This window comes from Ischnura elegans, chromosome 4 (assembly GCF_921293095.1).
Source record: "Ischnura elegans chromosome 4, ioIscEleg1.1, whole genome shotgun sequence".
NCBI lineage: Eukaryota > Metazoa > Arthropoda > Insecta > Odonata > Coenagrionidae > Ischnura > Ischnura elegans.
In genome coordinates, this window is record NC_060249.1 from 19,943,365 (window position 1) to 19,965,529 (window position 22,165).

At 38.8% G+C, this 22,165-nt stretch overlaps 1 protein-coding gene across 2 annotated transcripts in view; it reads left to right on the top strand.

The window, feature by feature from the left end:
- The window catches only part of LOC124157121, a 229,538-nt gene that overhangs the window by 205,518 nt on the left and 1,855 nt on the right, over positions 1-22,165 (top strand). For both annotated transcript variants that reach the window (XM_046531625.1, XM_046531626.1), the window contains 4 exons: positions 3,427-3,632; positions 6,434-6,569; positions 17,947-18,080; positions 19,641-19,935. In XM_046531625.1, the coding sequence (XP_046387581.1) occupies positions 3,427-3,632; positions 6,434-6,569; positions 17,947-18,080; positions 19,641-19,935 (771 nt within the window). The remainder of the gene's footprint in view (positions 1-3,426; positions 3,633-6,433; positions 6,570-17,946; positions 18,081-19,640; positions 19,936-22,165) is intronic.

Below are 22,165 nucleotides of genomic sequence, written 5' to 3' on the forward strand. Positions count from 1 at the left end.
TAATAATATATTGTAGGGGAGATAGTCCTGATAAAAGGCTCTGGCATAATATGGTAGACTCCTTGGGTTAAAGTATCACTTCCTAATACAGGTTAAAAGTTAATTCATAAATGTATGGTGGTGTGGTATTTGGAGGATGTGACCGGCAGCGGAGGTCATTTGCGCCATGAGGGAAGGGTAAGTAAGGAAGAGTGGAGAAAAACCCGGCGTCGGCATGAGACTGCTCTTAACGAAGTGCGCCAAGGGGACCACGGCTTAACGTCCCACCCGACGGGCGGAGTGTTGCGCTTGAAATGTTCTCCACATAACATTCAAGCAGGGATCGGGCAGTCTGAAAATCCATAAATGTAAACTAATAGTTATTGATTAGTCTTCTAAAATTAATGCACATTTTACGCGACTAATTTCAATTTCCTTTAGCCTAAGAGATTACATCTAATTCGTGATCATGGTCTGCAGGTAATGAAGCCAAAACCTTCAAAGTGAAGCTGAAGGAAAGGAATGGAGTGGTCTCCAGATATTAATGAAGCTCCTGTATCTTCTTGTCGCCCGAAATAATGAACCACCCATCATTATTTATCCTTGAAGATGTGACTCTCATGAGAAGATGTGTGTTTAATGGGGTTACCCTGCTTATTAGTTTTCCGCTCCACCTTTGGGATTGAAAAGAAGTCTCGATATTCACGCCTTTCGACTAACTCACCATGCCATCGAAGTCTCACCGCGGAATGTGTACGAAGAAGGAATTCCCTCTTGACCAATGGTTTCCGAAAGAGTTCACGTTAATTAGTATTGAACGTCTGGGAACCGAACGGAATCATGGGATGGCCCATAGGGGGGGAGGGTGTGGGAGTTTCTTTTTCTCCAGATCCCCTTACGTAATCGAAATCATGCCGAGACTACCTCGTCTTTCATTTTTTTTAACCCCTTCCCTTAATCACGAAATTCACTGCCTTTCCCATATAACCCCTCTCTCACCTGTCTCATCCTCATTGCCACCTCTTCTCCTGCCATTCCTCCAACCTCACACCTTTACACCGGCTCTCGGTAACACCGCACTAAAAGACTGCTGACCCACTCCAATTAAATCCATGATCCCCTTTACTCGCACTGAAATGAGGTTTCTGATCTAAAATGGTGATCTAATGGGGATAAGGTGGTTTCAAAGAGAACGTGTTGGTAAAGGAATGATTTCTCCAATTAGGCGGAAAGTGGGACGGAAATCATTATTCTTTTTTTTGCTCCAATCCATTCGGATTCCTCCGTGTGGAAACCTTGGTATTTTCTTTCTTATTTTTTCAGCCGGTGGCACTCTAGCGCGCTCACACAATTGCATTTTCGTTCACCACCTTTCCACACTCAAGTGGGTTGTACGAGTCACCCAATCGATGGTTTTTTTCTTAGTTTTTTTCCTTTCTGCCCTTCCCTTGCTCATTAACTTTGCGGATTCAGTAAGGGCATAGGTAGGTACCGCAATTGCATAGCCGCGCGAAAACTATTAGTGGCTTTTCTATGTAACCTCTCGATTCCTTTCTGGTCCTAAATTTCTTGGAAATTTTCTTCTCTTGACTTCTCGCCGTTCTAGACTAGTTATGAATCAATTTTTTTACAGGTTACTTCCTTTGAAATTTTAACTATTTTATACATTTTTTGTCTCTTTTTTTGGTTCAATATCCCTTTCTCATCCTTTACCATGGCATTCAAAATTTACTTTCGATATTTTATCCTATTATTGCATTAATAATGGAATATGGGTCGTATTTCTTCGCAAAACGTATAAGGCTTGGAACTTGATATGAACTTGGAATTCCTGTCCCGCATATTAGAGTTTGAGAACGCTTTTGCAATATTTGTATTTCGATATTCTCATTTTTTTTTAATTCCATGATGATTTTGATTAATTATGGTCCAATTAACAATCAAAAAGCCAAGTAAAATATTTAATTTTTTGTAGTTAAAAATTAAACTAATTTATTGGGTACATACAATTTTATGTTTATTTTAATTTATTCAATAGTAATTGGGATCGGGAAGAATGACATAAGAGAGGATGAGAAGCCAAGGGGTAAAAGTGATTGTTTTTTTCTATGCAGTGTTAGGTATAGAAATTAGGTATAGGAAACGATCCAGATCAATTAGACATTTAGGAGTACATACAATTTTCAATCGATGTCAGCACAGAACAGAGACTCACTCGAATCACATGGCAACCAAGTTTTTGTGTATTTCTTCTAACAATTAACTTTACCTAACTCTTTTGTGAAAAATATCACTTGAACCCCTTGGCTCCTCACCCTCTCATGTATATTTAACGAAAAAGGATAGTTACTGTGTTTTTAGAATGCAACTTATCAATTTTTGTGTGTGATATTGAGAGCTATGGCGGCCCGGAATTACATGTTAATTGTAGTGCACGAGTATTATTTATTCAGTTATTATTTTATTTTCTGACTTTTCATTTTTTCATAAAAGCCTTATTCTTTCTCATTCAATGCCTACAATAATGCCGATTCTGAAGGCTAATGGAAAATATTTTAAGGTATATTTTGTTGTAATTATATAATACAGAGTATTCAGTTGTTGCGTTATTATTTGACTGACTTATTTATTGAGAATCACCCCGTTATTAACCGTTGGATACTGAACATAAAAAATATTTTCCAAAATATGAAACATCCTACATATAACAAGGTTTACATGTAATCATTGCATTTATTCGCTGGTGCTTTGGTCCGTCTCCAGCTTTCATATGCTCATTTTTTATTATTGCTGATCTCATATTTCTAGTTTGTTCGGGAGTTAGTAAGGGAAAAAACATCACGTTTTCCAGCTAAGCAATCACCTTCTAAGTGGTCTCAGTTTTGCGTGGACACCCTTCCTCTTCCTACTTGCTTCTATTCCCAGATCTCAAATGTTCTCAGAAACCTTCCTGTGGCTATATTTCCCTTTACTTTGAGCCGGAATTAGGAATGCAAAGAAATTGGTATTTCCCAAAGGTTTTGTCGCAATTGGCTGCATTTACTCTTCTGACGAACCATACCTTAGATTGGACGATAGTTATTGCTCTATTAAATTAAAGCTAATTATTCTTCTTATGTAGTTGGTTTCCTTTTGATATCAAGGTAGATTCATAGCGACATAGGCGTGATAAGTTGCTGCACCAAGGAGTTCAAAACTCATTCCTTCAGCCCATTGAAAATAGAATTTAAAAAGATAATATTCTTACGTTTGCATTGCCTGTATTACTGACTTGTTTGTTTGAAATAACAAAGCATGTGATAAAATGTTCACCACATCATTAAACAAGGAAATCAGTTTCAAAAAAATACGATAATACGAGAGACATAATACTTTTATATTGCTTTTATTACCTTTTTTAACTATGAACATTTTCTTCAATAACTTTGTCTTAATTTGTCCTTGCAGGTGCCCCGGGGATTCGTCTGATGGAGGTGAGGATTCCGATGCACACAGTGAGAGACCATAGCGCCCGATTGGAGTGTCACTTCGACATGGAAGGGGAGTCCCTCTACTCCGTCAAGTGGTACAAGGACGGAAACGAGTTCTACAGATACCTCCCCAGGGACATGCCCCCGGCGCAGGTCTTCCCGCTGCCCGGAATCACAATTGATGTGAGTGTTAATTACCTTATCAGCCGCAACCTCTCTCTCCCATGTACCTACTTTTGCACATATCATTAACAAACGCTGGTGGCCTTTTATATTGATACGTATGGCTGTGTATCGTATTCACTGCTAAATAAACTTAAGATTGGTTTGACGCTGTTCTCGACTAAGTTCTCCCATCAGCTAATCTTTTCACACCGGCGTATTTCTTCCCTTTCACGTTCTTCCTTACCTGCTCAAAGTGTTTTATTCGATTTCTTTTCTTCCATTCTTGACGTTCACATGCCCCTCAACGATTGTCTTCATCATACCGTCATGCCTCAAAATATGGCCGATTAAGTTGGTCCGCCTTCTCAGTGAGGTTTTCATCAAGCATCTCCTAATTCTCTTAGGACTTCTATTTTGCTCACTCGCTCGATCTAGTTGATTTATATAATTCTGCAGCAGATCCACATTTTGAATACCGGCTCTGTTCCATCGTTGCTGTTATTGTCCGTGCTTAACGCCGTAGAGGTTAAAAATTCGTATCTCAGCATAGCTCTTTCATATTTTGCAATTACTCCGACAAATGCAATGACTTTACATTTTATTGAAACATCCTATCCAACTTCCTTATCAGCGTAAGCACTTATTTAATGTAATTATTATTGCATTACTTGTTTGTGAAATTTTCTGCTAGAACTCTTCCCATACTTCTTTCCGAATACATTTCTTCATAATCGTTATGGTAAATGGAAATCCATGGACTTTATTTCCCTCTTGAAGGGAAATAGGGTGAAACGTAAGACTAATCCTTCTGGGACTGGATGTCGTGGTTTTTAAACAGTTTACTGCAATACAATCACCCAAATAAAGCCAAAAAAGAGCGTAGATACGAAAACACTTGCAACCCATGCCTCGTATTTATTATTTTCTTTACTATTTTATTATTTTCTTTTTTACTTTTTGTCTTCTTATTTAAAATGATTTTGTTTAGACGAAGGAGTTTAAAAGTTGATTGTACCAGGAAAGCGCTTGGAATTAGATAGTGGATGTATAGAAGGAAAGTAAATATTGATTCACCAAAGGGAAATATAGAAATTATGAACTACTGCAAAGGGAAAGTCAATTTGAAGAGAGTGATTATTTTTTCGAATTTTTACTTGAAGTCGCTATATCACCTAATAAAATCAGTTTCTACTTTGAAAGTATTCATTTCCTCTCGATTATTCTCTATGTATTAAAAATATCTCTACTTGAATGTCCCCAGCCAGTAGTACGCCGTGGCGTAAGTTATTCGATTAAAAACTTAGCGATATTTTAGATTAGAAACGTTAGGTTCTTCATTCATTCATCATGAAGTTTCTCCAAACATTCCTTATGCAGACAGTCAAGGGTAGGTGAAGGAAATATTGATCATCATTAAGGAAATAACAGAAATGTTTTCACCTTCTGCTCAGCTGAGGGGAGAATCGACAGTGGCTCTGTCCACTGTTCCGTGCCACAGCAGGTGTTTTCGTGGATGCATTGTATTCTCTGATTGCGGTTGCGGCATTTGTATCGATTCCTTTCCCTCCTCCCGCACCCTTCCCCCCGAAAACCTTCCTTTCTCCCTCTCCCCTCACCTTCACCCCGTCCACAGTCCCCCACTTTACCACCCAACCATGCCGCGCAGTTCGGACCTTCAATCGGGAGGAGAAAAAAATCATCTCTCTTCCAGAATATACACTATTTCTCTTATACCGTTTATACTCTGAATGTTTCTCAATTCACAGCATGGCGTTCATGCTCCGACATTTCGTTTTCATTGATGTGCATTTCATATTCTACGTATATTACAATAGAGGATTCTGCAGTTAGCCTCTAGATGCCCACCACATTTTTCAGTAGATTAAAAAAGTGACCAATGGTGTCGCTGAAGGCCGAGTGATCCGACATTGACATAGAGATGGCTATAATTGCGGCCAACATGAACATACTCTTGTATTGATAAATCTGTGATACATAAAATTCATAACGTTTCAATGCTGTTAATTCTGAGTGTAAATGCTGTATTGCAACAAATTGGAGATAAAATGGATCGCTACATTTTGAAATTCGTTTAAAATGCATTGCTTCTGGCAACATAAGTCAAACTTTATTGGAGCAGAATGTTATCTTCTCTTTATAGACCCCTTTTTATATTCTGACCCAAATTCTTCCTCGTTATAACAAAAAAAAGTTATTCTTCCGTCCATTGACTTCACTGTCTGCATTTGAAGCGTATTTCTCAGTTTCTTGCATGCAGTTGAACCGATTCCATCAAATACGATGCAACCGATGTGACAAAGACTCGAAAAATGATCGTTATATGAGAAATGAAAGAAACAACTTGTTGTGTCTTCAATTTTTGTGAGTAAACTTGATGGAACTTGTTCATGAGTAAATAAATGTAATATAACTTCGTGTATGATCTTCCCCATGATAGTTTTCCAGCGCATCAGGTGCAGAAAATTTTCTCGGATTTTCCACCGATTGATTTTTCCCGGTGGAAACCGGTGGAAAACCCGAGAAACTTTTCAGCAGAATATAACTTCGTCTTTTCCACACAGTTTTTATAGGATAACCTCGAACGTTTTCAACACTCCCGTCTCAATATCAAGAGGAATAACAGTATTTCATCTCGATAATAACAAAAGAACCGGTCGTGGTTGCCCCAAATTAAACTGTGAGGATTAATTAAGCTATACTGAGATTACTTAACTATTTCATGATTGAAGACTAAAGAGTTCCCGCATCTCATTTCCAATTTTGTCATCATTTTATCATTTTTTTCCCTCTCCTTGCAGTTTTACAACTCGACGGAGAGCACTTTGGTGTTGTCTTCGGTGAAGCTGTCGAGCACCGGCCGCTACCGCTGCGAGGTGTCCGCCGAGGCCCCGTCCTTCCAGACCGTCTCCGACCACGGAGACATGGTCGTCGTGGGTGAGTCGTCCTCAGTTCATTCTTTCAACTCTTGATGCTTCTTCTTCCTCTACCATCTGACACAGACAAATTTTAAATATGATTAAAGATTCCGTCGAAAAAGCGCTCAAAGTCGGTAGGGAAACGTCAGGGACACTCGAAAGGCCGTTTTACACGGTACGAAATTGCGCAATCTGACGTACGTGCGAAGGCGCAATTAAAATTGCGTCGTGTAAAGCGGTGAATTGCTAGAACACATGCGAGAATGCGTGGATGCGAGACGGCAAAATAGCCCCTTTTCTAATTTCGTTCATGTATTCGCGCAATTCCACGCCATTTTAGAAATTAATGCAGCTCTAACCTTCGCAATTCCGAGCCCCCTTGTAAAACGGCCTTAAGACTGACATACAGACATACAGCGGAGACGTACCTTAAAAGTTTTTAACTGCATCATCGATCACCCGCGTAGCTTTTACAAAGAAATTTTAGTCTCTTCAGGCATTCATATTGAAGTGTCACAAAACTCAGACCCCGAACTGCGATTTTTTTATGAATTCCCTCTACTGATGGGTGAATATGGATGGATGATATGTGTAAGCTATGACAGTGTAAGGATTGATTGATTACAACGAATAAAAAGTCTTTCTCATGAAGCCATTCTCTCGAAATTTTTAAATAAGAGAAATGCCGCCCACTTTTGATAAGCTGATGATGTCATTACGGCTCTTGTTTATTGTCCTATGAGCCATTACTTCCCTTCATTATAAGTTCTCCCTGAACCAATAAATAAACAAGAGCTGCAGTGGCTGCATGAGCCATCAAGCTGACTGGTTAATCAACGCCTGGTCATCCGCGAATCTCATTAATTTGAACATCATTCCTCCCAATTTTACTCCAGCTTCCAAAATCTCACAATTCTCTTACCAACTCTTTAGCGCACACGTTAAAAAGCAGCGGCGATAGTGAGCAGCCTTGACTCACTCCTTGGCCAATGCTTACCCACCCAGATTATCCAGACTGGGGAATCTACAGGTTAGGAATGAGTCACTTATTCATCCAACTCTATTTGACTATTTACTTAAAAATATTCATTAATTTAACTCAGTCCACTCTAATAAATGATTTTTTTTAAATGCACCAAGAAAGCATGTCAGTTTTATTTCTATTTAGAATTCGATGTACCATTTTCAAGCTACAGTTGATCATAGCCGTGCTTTGGCCTTCGTCGGCTGCCCAAAAACGTTTGCCACTCCATTTGCTCTTTGATGAAATACGACCGCGTTCAACTGAAACGGTAAAGGATTGAATTATTGGTATTGTCCAAAAGCATTTGAATGAACTGGATTACCTTCCGTTGGATTATTTTTATTGTTTCAATGCCTTAATAAAACTTAATCAAGAACTTTGGTGGAGCTACTGTAGCCGCCCGCCAAATGCACTAGTAATATGTAACTCGAATTTCCGTTTGAAGTTTTCCATTTATTCGAAATGCATTTTTTCTTTAAGTCTTTCCATATTGCAGTCAGCGTAGAACCTAAGCTTTTCAATTTTTCAATCAGCAGTGAATCAAATAGGCTCCGGTAATTTTTTCTCTTTTCTTCTCTTTCTGATATTTTATACACTTTTTATATGATTTAAAAGAAATTTAGGTAGGTAAAATTAAAAACTTAAGCATAATTCATATAAAATGCAATTAGAAATCTGTAAATAAATACCTGTTATTCTTCAGCGCCTGATCCAAATTGCTGTGAATACAACCTTGAAATTTCGATGAAATATCCATATCCATATTAAGTGCAGTTTTATTTACTAGACAAATTTGCCATAAAAATTGCTTGAGCTTTTTAAATGCCGTTAATGTTAAAGTTTACTCCCACGTAATTCATTAACTGTGAAGATGTTTCATTCAGTTTTATTATTTCAAACTCGAACGTATTTCTAACTGCTGAAATTCTAAATGTTTGTAGTACTTTCCTCTTTGCCTATTTCTTTGTTACGGTTTTTTTCCTGGAAATAAGTTATAATTTTCCATCCATTTTGTCCATATATATTTAAGCCCTCCTTTTTTTGATGGAATAATGAATTTTCATAGTATTTCTTAGGTTTTAAGGGAATAATGCGGTTTGCATCATATTTCTTTGAGCTCAGATACTTATATTTGATTGTTATTTTTTCATTGTATTTTCCCCATTTTTTAAATACAATATTTGATGAATACCACTAAATAAGTAAACCGAGAAGAAAACCCTGCCTTCATTATTTAAGTTTGCACTACTGTCTGGAAGTCTCGTGGCTGAAACATTTAAATCCTCGCTTTCAACGTTTTAAGATACATTTTATGCCATGATGTAGTAAATAACAATCTTGTAGGCATGGTGGATGAGGAAGCATATAGAAAAACACGAATACGAAACAAGTTGCCTCAGTTCAATTGTTAGACCCGCCTCTGTTGCGTGTTGCGGAGGAGGAAGTCGTGTCATCAGAATATCCAAGTGGATTGCACCGTTTTCTTCCGGGAGAGGCATCGGTGAGTTCTCACAATAAAACGGAAGAATTCCCAGATATTTTTATTTCCCCTGCCTTTTTACTGCCTTTTTCCGACTGGAGAACGTAACGTAATTTTCTCCACTATACCTCGGGAAGTTTTATGCCGGAAGGTAGTCTGATCCTCCTACGGTTGAGGAACTACCCAGCTACGTTGAATGGCTTTGAGGAGGAATTTTTATTTTATTATGCATCAATATGGGACGATGAAAAGTGCAAGCTTGAAAGAGATGTTCTGAGGTATGTCATATCGAGTGGGGAATATTTTTTCCCGACCATGTGTAGGAATAGTTCGCTATGCATACGAGAACGATTTGTGATTCGAAATGAAAATTTTTTATTATTATTGGTCAATAATCTTGATATTGATTTAAAGCAGCTCTCCATTATCCGATTATCGATGTATTAACGATAAATTCAAGATTGATGGAGCCTTAAAAAACAGTGCTAGGTGACTCCTCGGTTACTCTCACCCAAGTAATTTCTTATCTGAGGGAATTAAAATTCGGAATGATCATTTTTAAATTGGTAGAATACATTCTATGGTGTATTTCTACATCTCTAGATGTATCTCTATAGAGAGCTCCAATCACATCAGTATGCCTTTAACTTTTTAACGTAATGCAATTTGACCCCTTTTTTCCCTTAGGAGTGATAGTGGTGAAAAATGATCACAGTTATCGACGCAGCCTTATACTACACCAGTTACTATTAGCTCTCCATTTAATTTCCATATCAACTATTTACTACATGTTTTTCAAACTGTATTCCTTGGCATTCACAATGACTTTGTTCTTCCTTCAGTACTTGTATGCAAAACTTTACTTTAATTGCATCGGAATTTGCTAAGAGAAGGAAAGGCAATGAACCGCTACAACTAACACTTTGTGTTTAAATAATTTTTCCATTTTAATGGTAAGGATAACGTGGCATTATTGTTCATACGTTTATGCAGAGCGGAGGAAATGCCGAATTACAACACGAAAAAAAAACGTATTCCGCGGTGAGGGTTAATTAGCGAAGTGCAGGAACTTCCCCAGCACTATCTCTGAAAGACACTGCAGAATTCACAGCAAAGCCGAAGGCGAAGGCTTAGTAGTATGTAGCTTTCAACTTGGTCGTCACTGCACTCTGGTCAAAGTTTTGGCTGAGAACCCATGGGAATCAAAAACCCTAGCTGCCTCCACTGAATGCATCCTTAGGAACTGTTTCCGGGTGCTAAGGAGACGAACTGCGTTTCGTATTCGGTTGCTTTCTGAAAATAAACCTCTGAAAATTGATTTGTATAGCTTGAACTTTGAAGAATATCTAAATTCTGTTGTTCTTACATATATCAAGAAGATAAATGAGATCCATACATATTGCTGGTGGAAAGCGAGTATGTTTTCCATTCGAATTAATTAGAATCTCCGTTTACTGTCCAGAATACATTACTTCTTGTGTGACAAGTTAAATGTTTTGATGACCAACCTCATTATTAAATTATTTTTGTTTCACTAGCTTCTTTTAGTCATGTTTAAACGATGAAATAGGAAATTATGAAATGGGTAGGTATTACTTGAAAAAGAAGAATATTCAATGATTTCCCCCTTCTTATTTACGAAAATGCCATGCGCGAGAATAATCAAACATTTGGCTGAGTTTCTCGTAACTTCTACTTGAGAACGACCACGAGAAGCATTCTGCTCCCCAATTATTCCACAAAAGAGACTAAGGAGGATACGTTTCTTTGAAAAATATGTGTTTGCATTACCGTCAATGACCTAATGTTAACACATGAAATTAACATGTCTTTCGTTTTTGCTGCCTAGTATTACCTATATACTTTTCTCCTCCCACCAAATCTCTTCCCTGGTCTCAACAGTTAGTTTCCTTCCTCGTGTTACCGTGACACTCTCCGATAAACCCCGCTCTTAACAACTATGTGAATTTATGGTTTTACAATATTCCCAGGATGGAAAAAAAATTCTCCCGATCCACATAGTTTATCCAATAACATTCCAAGGGCGCTGCGACAAAACAAAACTGCAAGGGGCACGGCTTATAGTGCTTCTTTAGATGTGAAATTTTGGAAAAACGCCTTTAAAGTTATTTGTCAAAGAAACATGAAGCGGCATGCTCAAATTTGGGACTCTCGCTTTTTTGGACCTTCCTAATCGTCAACGTACGCTCTCCATAAACTGTTTCAGGGACGTTCAAGAAAGGAAAATAATCGATCAGATAGACAAGACAATATCCCCATAGTACCTGCATAAGGTGGAATTATGGGGAAAATGTAGATTCGGGAAGTACCTTTTGCTGCCACCCTTTTGCGAAGGTTTCGAAGTTTTCATTAAGTAAAATAAATATGCAAAATTTTCTGTCAGTGTGATCATACGTTATTTTCAGAATGCCATTTTACTTTAATTGCTACGGAATCTCTACTGACCTTTGAAAGATTTTTTAGAAATGTGTCTAGAATATTTAAAAAATTTGAGAAAAATTCTCAAAATGTATTTTTGAGAAACTACTTCGGAAATTTCTTGATTGAAGCTTTCGCGGCTCATGGTGATTAAAAATAACTCACATACGGGTGCATGCCGCGTGTCGTAAAAGAGATAGCCCCGACGTTTCGCAACCGACTGCTGGTCACTTTTTCAAGGGAATAATGTTGGAAGGGTTTTCAAGGGAAGGGAAGTTGTTTTCAAGGGAATAATAACAACGTTATTCCCTTGAAAAAGTGACCAGCAGTCGGTCGCGAAACGTCGGGGCTATCTCCTTTACGTCACTCGGCATACACCCGTATGTGAGTTATTTTTAATACTAAGGAAGTTTTGGTAGGGCTTCCCGCAATAATACAGGGTAGAATTATGGGATGTGGTGTAGAATTTTGTGACATTGTTTTGAGGTGGTTCTCTGGAAAAATATTCCTTAAAGTTCTTGGACTCTTTGAAGGGATGGAAAATCTGTCAGAAAGATTTGCTTTTTTTTGTTCACCCGAGAGAACAAAGTAGTCAAAGTAGGAGCAGAAGGTAGCATATGCACGATGAAAACATTTGAAGCAGGAACGGATAGAATAAGAGGAGGAAGTAATTTAGGAGGCTTGCTGGGGAGATGAGATGATGGAAACGTGGAATAAGGAGAATCGAGGGAGTAGTTAAGGCCAAGAGGCTACTCGTACTGTGAATAATCCTGTAAATCATCGTTTTTTATGATACCCTCCACGCGCATACGTAATGAGGCTTGTTTTTACTCTCCCAGCGTCGCGTTGTGGCTGTCTAATCAATCAAAAACTCCTTGAACGGCGAAGAAAACGAAGGAGAGGCTTTCGCTTTCTTTGGTTATATTTTTGGTTACGGGTTTAGAGAATGATGAGGAAAATAAGCTTGGTTTAGCGTAAAATAAAAAAAGCGAAGCGGTGTTTGGAAAGGGAAAATTGTAGATAGAGCTCTAATGAGGGATCAGAAAAAATTTAATCATAAAAAGGAAAATAAATATACTTAATAGATAATAGATTCTCAGGGAAGTCATTACTTATAGCTTGAAAATTTAATAGTTGGTTAATGTCATTTAGGTGACGGACTAAATAGGAGTGATACTTGAGTAATGATTGGTTTAGAGAGTTTAAGATTGGCTGTAAAATGGTGGAATGCATAGTTCTAAATGATCTTTACAATTCTGGTTTCGATCTGTGTTTTCTACTTCTTCGAATTCTAATAATTCTATTTAATTACTTAATATATTCCACCAGGTAGTTCCTTATAGTATTCATTTTAATGCAAATATTTTTGAAGCACATACTTTTGCGAACAAATTTTCTTTTTTAAAAGGTAAAATTGTGAGTTGATAAGTTTTTTTTCTACTTTAAATTTTAAGTGGAAGCCGCGTCATTAAATTAATTTACAGCCCAAAGCCCTAGGCCCCTAAGGGTTATTTGAACTCAACGTAAAAAAATTGAATGAATCGCATGTCAGCGTCAGCCGCTCTAATCCATTACAAAATAATACCAGACGAAGTGAAATGCTTAATTTTTACTAGTCATATGCGATGCAATCTATTTTGAGGGCTGTACTCTGTGGGACGAAGAAACCCAGGTTTACAGTGAGTTAAGTGATCGATTGAGGAACTATCTGACATTTGCCTGTTGCCATCCTCTAAGATCACTTCCCTTATTTTTCACTGTACCAACTGACCGTATTTCTCAGCCCGAAGAAATCTTCCCTTCAGGCCATTCTACTGCCTTGATTGAATATTCCAGCGATGGTTATATGGCTAGTCACCAGCTATCTGGAGTATCGCGCGTCTACGGCGGTGCTCCAGGGTTCACTGCCACGCGATCTAATGATGAATGCATCGTTTACTATTTACGCTACGCATATAATGTAAGCGTGAAAAAGTCAGAAAACACAACTGTCCTTACTTTTGGGTGCTTTATTGTTTCCTTTGTGCTTGTATGGATGATGGGTGGCTGATTTTCTATAAGCGATCTACAATCCATTGCTAGCAGCTTTCTCCTCCCCAAACGACTTTTGACTAGTAATTCTCGATCAACCGACTCTGAAAGCAATACGTAAGCCTTATGTTGTAGGTCCTGCGACGTAATCTCACAATGGAGGGTACGGTCAACCTTTGAGATTAAAAATACCACGGAACCCAGTAATTTTGGCAATAACTCTACTTAAATTTGTCTTATCAGATCTCTTTATTTAGTGGATAACACATGAAAATAGTAACGTGAATGGCGTTAGCGTCCGATTGCGGCAAAGTCATACGGAATTATTTTCGGGTATGGAATATTGCGATTGAGGTGAGGTTAAAGTTTAAGCACACAGATGTAAATAAATCTAATATAATATAAGAGTACCATTAGGAACTATAAAGCATTTCGCCAAAATTTTCTTTTTTTAATAATAAATATCTTCTCATTTTCTTCCGTATAAATCCTAAAAACCCGTGTATCGTCACTGTTAATAAGGAAATTTTCCGTAACACACTGCTAAAACTGTCAAACGGTATTCGGAAGGGTTGTAGTGCAATAAGAGTGCTTGATTTTTTCGCGGCGCGCTCTTCAAGTTAAGCACTCCTGCCGTTGGATCGGACATTAAATCCCATGGAGAGCAGGTTAATGCCGACGCCGGATTTCTCTCCACCCTTCCTTCCCTACCCCCACGGCCGCAAATTTTTTTAGCTATCGGTCGCTTCCAGCGCATAGAAACCGATGATCTAAGATGGTAATTATGAATACCTTATAACGTAAGTATATTTATATACGAAACATACGAAAATACACAAATACGTATGTAGAATAAGTACTTTCATACACGCGCGAAGGTGATAGAATACACACAGAAACGATTTAGTATAATTTATTTGCTCGGTATAGGTACAAAGAGACAAGCGCTCAGATGTAGCACTGGCGGGCGTAACAGGCGGTATCGATGACTGGGGCAGACTTGTAACCATGGTCCTTAAGGGCCATGCTTGTAACACAACTCCTTCACGAGCAACTCCCCGGGAACTTGCGCGTATCGGTTCGCCGCTGTTTTTTCCGGGGAGTTCCTTGAACGTCCGCAGAGGGCGCGCGGTGCGCCGTTGTGATACGGAACACCTCCACCATAGAGTTTGAGTATTTATGACCTCCACTATTGTGCCGTGCAATGAAAGACCGCCACAACGTATTAATAGCTAAATGAAGGTATTTACGCTTTTTTTAGTAATTGGGTCATCTGTGGGATAACGTATCCTATATAAGATGGAGACGAGGACGTTTACCTCTCATTCTCTTGAAAACGCTCCCAGGAAGAGGAGTGAAACGTTGAGCGAAAAATGTTTTCAACGCATCATTTCCCAAAAGTAACTTACAAGATAAAGTATGAAATATATTAGTGAACATTTTTTGCATGGCATTATTCTCTTAAAAGCTCATTACTAAAAAACTAAAAATGGACGCATGAATTATTTAAGAGCATAAGATTGGGGTTTGTGTTCGATACACCGCCAATTAGATAATAATGAGCATGCTTCAGATTTTACTGAAAACATGTTGTATGTACAAGTTGTCCGGTATTATATTGCTCTGCAGGGAAACAAAGCAGCTAGTGCTGCACCCTCTACCAGCGATGATTTTGCCTGTGGGGAACACGGGAATTATTTCATTCTGTGTAATAATTTTTTTTAAATACGGAAGGAGGTTAAATTTTTTAAACAAAAGTGCGACTCTTGTTGAATCCACGTGATTCGGGAGAAATTGATCGTGCACGAGTTTGTTTTCGATTAAAATATGTGAAATATCCATGAAACAATACTCAAGGGATCAATGGCCACACCAGTATGTCCCCATGGAATTTTTCCGTTACGTATTTGGATTTTTTTCCATTTAAATGTTTTCACTTTCATAGAGATTAATAAAAACATTTAACAAAGAATTTCCGATAATAGTCGGTATGACGAAGCTAGAAGGAATTGGAATAATTTGAATGAGTGGGTAATATATACACCACTGGTCTCGTCGTTGACCGCATACGTATTGGTTATTAACTGTGTTATTCAAGGGAGTACCCACAGACCAGCCAGGGTGGCTTTAATGAGCGTAACATTCAACTATGCCAATTCCATGTAGGGAAAATCATGTGTGTCTGATTTGGTGTATGTTTGGTTGCGAGGTAAGATTTTAATTTATCAATATTATGAATAAATCTATTGGGCCAAGTTTTGCCAACTCCAAACCCAGCTGTATTTCATAAACTGTATGGCCAAAACTACTTGGGCGATGATAAGAAAAAGCGGATTTAATTCTCACCTCCATGGAATGTCAGCTATTTTCAACTCCCTCCCACCCTTCGTTTACACATGTGTCGTTTTCATTGCTGTTTTCCGGATATCCAGTATTTTTTGCCTTTTAATCCCCTTATTATTTATGATAAAAGGATGACAACACATCTGAAAAACTTGTTAAGGCAAGTAAAATAATGGAATTTCATTGTGCATGATATAACATAACCCATCCCATGTAATTAATAGAAATGCACGAAAATATAAATTGGTGTAAATAAGTCTCTCAAGTTTTAGGAGAGGATGTCAAGCAAGAAAAAATGAAGGGCAACTGAGCTCTTCTGCATTAAAAGCACGCTCACGGTCACAATAGAGGATTCTCCTACCGTCTGTCCTCTAGATGTGTTGTCAACCGCCACTCATTTAAATCGATGTACAAAAGTCACCACTCGCATGGCTGACAGATAGAGCGATCCCAATTTCACAGAGAAATCACTGTCATTAGGGCTGTTGACCTAATCCATACTCATGATGATGTGATCTACAAAACGCGTGAAATTTCTGAGCCATTCCTCGCTAATGTAAATACGCTTCTTCAGAATAAATGGATCTTTATACAATCCACCTCGTGCTGCGGACATTTTACAGAACCGATTAAAATGCGCCCGAAATGGCACCATACAGGCCGCTATGCACGGCGAATGATTTCATTCGCATGATCATTCAGCATGATCATGTGCATGATCATTCACCGTGTATGACGGAACAATGCGCGATTGAACCTTCATGCGCATGATCATTCAGTGAAAATTAGAGCATGTTCTATTTTGCTCGCATGATCCTGTGAATCATCACGTGATCATTCAGCATGATCATTCGCATGATCATTCACCGTTTATAGCGGCCTTAAAACACGGTTCAACGGGTCTGATTGGTTCCCTCTCTATGAAGTCCCCCTTAGCACGCTACGCAGTTGAGTCCTAAATTTAGTCCCAACACCACGCGAACAGCGAATGTCAACAATGCCTGAGCGTCCTTGCCTTCCTGCTTGGTCGTCCCTCTGCAGTAACCCTTGAGGCACTGGTGACTTGAAATCAGTGGTGCCTGGTACGAAATGAAATTCCGGGTAAAAAATAGTCCCACTTAGCTTCGGCAGAAATTACTCTCTATTTCATCAGCTCCAACGCGGAAATTTTCCTGTCCCGATTCACTATCCTGAAGCGGTGCTGACTTCACGGGAGAATCAATATCTTTGTCGAATGTACATCGCGTTATTACGCCTTCTCATTTCCACGGGGTGTCTTCAACTAGTATTCTACTCCATTTTGCCCACCATTTTCTTCTTTGTCATTGTTATTGCTACTTCCTGGAATACCAGTACTTTTTTATTTTAATCCCCTGACCTTTTATAATGAGTGAATTTTAACACTTTTGGAAAATTTGCTAAGTCAAAGAAAGTCATAGAACTTTGTAGTAGAACATAATAACCATTTTCCTCGTAATTTTAGGCGTGGATTTTATTGGGAATTTTTGGGGAATTCCATTTTCACCATTTCTTCTTGGTGGTCCTCAATTACTTTATGAATATATTTATACATTGTAATTTTTCCTAACTTTATCCATGGTTATTATTTATGAGATGTTAATAGCAGCTTTATTCCATATTAATGTGAATATTTGGCAGAACACCATTCTCTGGAACAAAGTGCTTGTAGTCTGGATTGAAGAGGATATTAAAACTATAAAGAGTGGTCATTCATAATAATAATTTACTAGTTTTTTTGAGTTTTTTAAACGTCTTTGATGTTAAACTTTACTCTCACAGAAACCATTAACTGTGAAGATGTTTCCTTCAGTTTTGTTATATCAAACTCGAACGTATTTCTAACTGCTGGAATTCTAAATTTTTTTTAATGCTCTCCTCTTAGCCTAAAATAAAATTATGTCGAATAATAATTATAATGAAATGGCACGAAATAAAATGATGTCTAATAATAGAACCACGTAAATGTGCCTATTTTGTTTTTGCAGGGTAGACTATCATGCTTTCCAGCTCATTTTGTTGATTAAACACTTTTGTTTCACTTCTGTTTCCTACTTGCAGCCCTGCCAGAGGAAGGTCCTCGCATTTCGGGAGGTCGCCCTCGCTATCAGGTCGGCGATACTGTCCGCATCAACTGCACTTCGGGGCGCTCCAAACCGGCCGCACAGCTCATCTGGTTCATCAACGGGGATCAGGTGAGGAAAAGTATCAACACATTGGGAAACATCTCGTGCTGAGATTGCGCTAAATCCAAGTTCATAAGTTGAAGTAGGTAGTTATAAAAATGGCTAAGGAGCAACATCTCGCTACCATTGTAAACACAGAACTGTCCGTATGTTGCCAATGCTCATCGTGATGGCATTGGCAGAGAAACAAAAAAACTTGAAAGTTGCGAAGGAGATATAATTTCACATCCTTTTCTTCGTGAGAAACTATATTTGAGTTGTATTTGATCCCTAAATAGATATTAATTGTAAAACAGCAATCAGCAATTATATTCTTTGCCATTGTAGACGAATCATTAATTGCAGCTTGCGTTAATTCCAAAGTCATCTCCTTCTATTGCGTTCGAAGTTGAAATGCTTCAACTTTGCTAATAGATTGACTAAATACCTCAATCAATTTGTGCTCTCTTCTCAGTGAATCGCGGTTACCACCCACACTTACGAGTGGAGCCCAATAGTCACCCGCTATAGCAGTCAACTTCGACGACTAAACCCGTCTTAATGCAGCATTATTTCAATGCATCGACTGTCTGATGGTCTCTGTCAATTTTGTCTATACATTATGATCTTAATTAAAATTTTTAACTATAACGGCTTTGTCAGAATACAAAAAACTTACTAAAAAGCTGAAGTATCTTCTCCTTAAAGAGTTATCCATGATTCCTCGTATGGATTTCAAAGTAGCATTAAGCGGACAAGGGAATCGGATTGGCGTGATGGTATTCATGTTGACTTCTCTCACTGGAGGTCTAGCTTGAACCCCAGAGGGACGCTAAGTCATCTGGCGCCTTTCGTCAAGAGCAGGGAATTGGCGACGCCGGGTTTCTCTCCACTTTTTCTTCCCTACCTATATAATAATGTTTATGACCTAATCTTTTGGTCGCCTCCTCAGAAAACCATGCCTAAGGCCTTAACAAGCAAGTATGGAGGCCGGTATCACTTTCAAAGAGGCGATATTAAGAGGACCATATCCAAGAATAATGGTGATGATCATTTTATGACGGAGAGGGACATAGTTTATAGATCTTAAATATAAACTTAGCGGAATTTCCAGTGAAATATGGATATTTGGAGGAGACCGACAGCTAATTGCTTTCGTGCCGTGAGGGAAGGGTGAGTTAGGAGAAATTCGGCACACGTTCTTAGCGTAAGGTTGTGGGTCCGCGCAGTGTTTGCATTTATGGAACTTAAATAGGGCCTGTATAGACTGCATCACCCAGTGTAAAACCCGAGAAGAATTCACCCGAGCCATTTGCCGGGAAATTCTGAAATATTTCATCACTTGAACGTTTGTAAAAGAGCATTTTTTGAAGTGACAGGTATCTTTACCTTTTTCGAGACATTCCACAACTGATAGATCACTCATTGCTTTCTTTTTATTTACTATTCAGCATTGTGTCATTTAGACCTCAATTTGGTGGAGATTTTTTGGGAAAGGTATTCTTTTATCGTCGTGGATGATAAAATCACGTAATAGTAATCATAAAATCTTAGAGAGAGTTCTTAGTAATAATTTTCTTCCTCACCCAGGCTGATTCCTCATTCCTGCGCGGTCCCTTCAATGCGAGCGACCGGGAGGGGCTGGAGACTTCGACGCTGGGATTGGAGTTCAAGGTGCGGCCCAAGCACTTTCGTCGCGGCGGCGACATGAAGCTCAAGTGCCTGGCGACCATCGCCACGGTGTACTGGCGCAGCAACGAGGAGAGCGTGGAGGGCGACCGGCCGCACAAGGCACCCGCGCTCGAGACCAGGAAATGGCAAGGGGACGCCGCTGCACCCGCCGAGGCCTCCCTATCGGGAGAGTTCGGTGCGGAGAGGAACGGAGGTGAGGGTGCATCACATGCATTTATAAGTCGTCTGATGACCTATTTGTCATTCTGTATCCTGGTTTTGCCTACCTTCATAGGTTGATTGCCTTCATTAGTAGTTGATAAGTTTTGTCTTGGCAAGGATGTGGAAGTATAATTTGTTGGTATCTGTAACATTTTTATGACAGTGCGGTCGCCATGTGAGAATCCTCTTGCATGCTGGTGATTGATCACCCCCCGTGATTCACCCTTGAGGTGTCTAGCTGGGTATGTTTTGTAGATGTTTTGTTGTAAGTAGCTATTATATTTCTTAAGTTTTCATGAATGAGAGCTTTCCTATTAGACTATCCGTAAGCTGAATGGATTAATATAGGCATATACATATGGAGAACCATACCATTATTGAATAATATATGTGTCAGCTATCGCAAATTATTCTATGTCGTGTGATAGGAATGGTAAATTTCATGCATTATATCCGTGCATTGAGCTATTTCGTTTCTGTTTCGTTAGTCAGAATATACTGTCAGTAGTATTCTAGATGTAAGAGTAGTGTGGTCAAGTATCCCATACTGGTCTCTCCTATTGACTTGTTACACCCGCTATATCATCATTATGACCGCTGCTCTTCCACCTCGGCGATTTGGCCTTTCTCATAAGGGTTTCCGATTCCCGATTGCTGCTTAAAAATGAAGCATTAGGATGGAAATGGGTCTGTTTTCCCTCAAACTTTATCATCTAGCTTCTCATATGCCCCAATCCCAAACATAAAAATTTACGATTAGATTTTCTGAGGTGGAGCAAATGGCAGTTGACTACTTGAGACTAGATACTAGTTACATAGGAAATGGCGTTTTTATTGCCTCTTTCCTCCGTAACCCGCGATAGATTTAACTTTGTGAGGCAGATCAAGACACGTGTAAAGCACGTGTGTGCGAAACATGAGCACCTCAGATTCCCCTCGTACATAATTGATTAGTTTGGTTGTAAGTCCCGGGAAGGAACATCAGCGGTGAAAGGATAACGTCGCAACATAAATGAGGTTATTCAGGAATACATGTATAGAGAGCGAGAGTTTGAAGATCCCTGAATTTTCGCTGGGGAGAAAATTTACTCAAGAAGGCGGATAACTTTGAAAATGGATCGAAAGGCATATTAAGGCCACGTGCAGAAAGCAAAGAATGGCTATCTCGGGGAATTGAAACTCTCCATATAGCGGAAGGAAATGAGATGAAGTACTTTGTTTTTCGGCGCCTCTGTTTCACAGTATTTTTTTAAGGTGCTTCATGAAATCAATTACCTCCTATATCGTAATCCTGTATATCTTTCATGTTTGTATTTACCTTTCACTTGGCGAAATATTACAGTTGAATTTTAAAATTTTCCTAGAAATTACTCTATGATCCTATAATATTTGCCGCATCGAGCCTTTTAATAATGGATTTGTGTAACTTGGTCTGTTCCCAAACGAATTCCGCATTGAAAATCTTTCCGATACACAAAAAAACTGTCGATATTCCTTTCAATACATATTTTTTTTAAAGACACAGACCTTCGTTTTTAATTTTTTTCCATGAACCTTGGATGGTAGCGAGAAAAAATCTCTGTGCAGAGGATACACTTAAAACCGTACCTTTCAAAATTTTTGGGGTGGGGATGGGGTTTCGTACCCATCTCTTTCTATTGGCCTAGGATGGGTCTTATTAAATTAAAGTGACGTGAAGTAGTTTTCTATGGAGTTATGAGGGCATGGCTTATTCTTTTTTCTGCAGTAAATAATGATATTTCAGTGGGTCATATGGATTTTAATGTTTTAGTTTTCCAGTTATTATTTGGATCAAAAAAGTCTGGTAGGACACGTTTTTACAAAATATGGATTAACTATATTTTTATGTAATGAAACCTACCAAAATAGTTTTGCCACATTCTTTACAGTTAACTACTGAGTTAATTTTAGTAGAGAGCAAGTCCTTTTATTAATTGAACCAGGTGGCTGACGTCTTCGGGCGACTCGTTGGCTCTTCACGACGTTGCATGTTACTTTATGTAACAAGGAAATCCTACAACATCTTGGGAGATGGATGAGGTTGTGGGCTAGAGACTAGAATTTTAGGAGGCCGCATTGTAGCTGATGATGGAATGAGGGGATGGTTCTCCCTACCGGAAGGTATTCCCTTTCTCTATCATCTCATAGACACCGGAAGGTATGGTGGGAGTGATAGAGCAATTTAGTTTAAATTCAGGAAG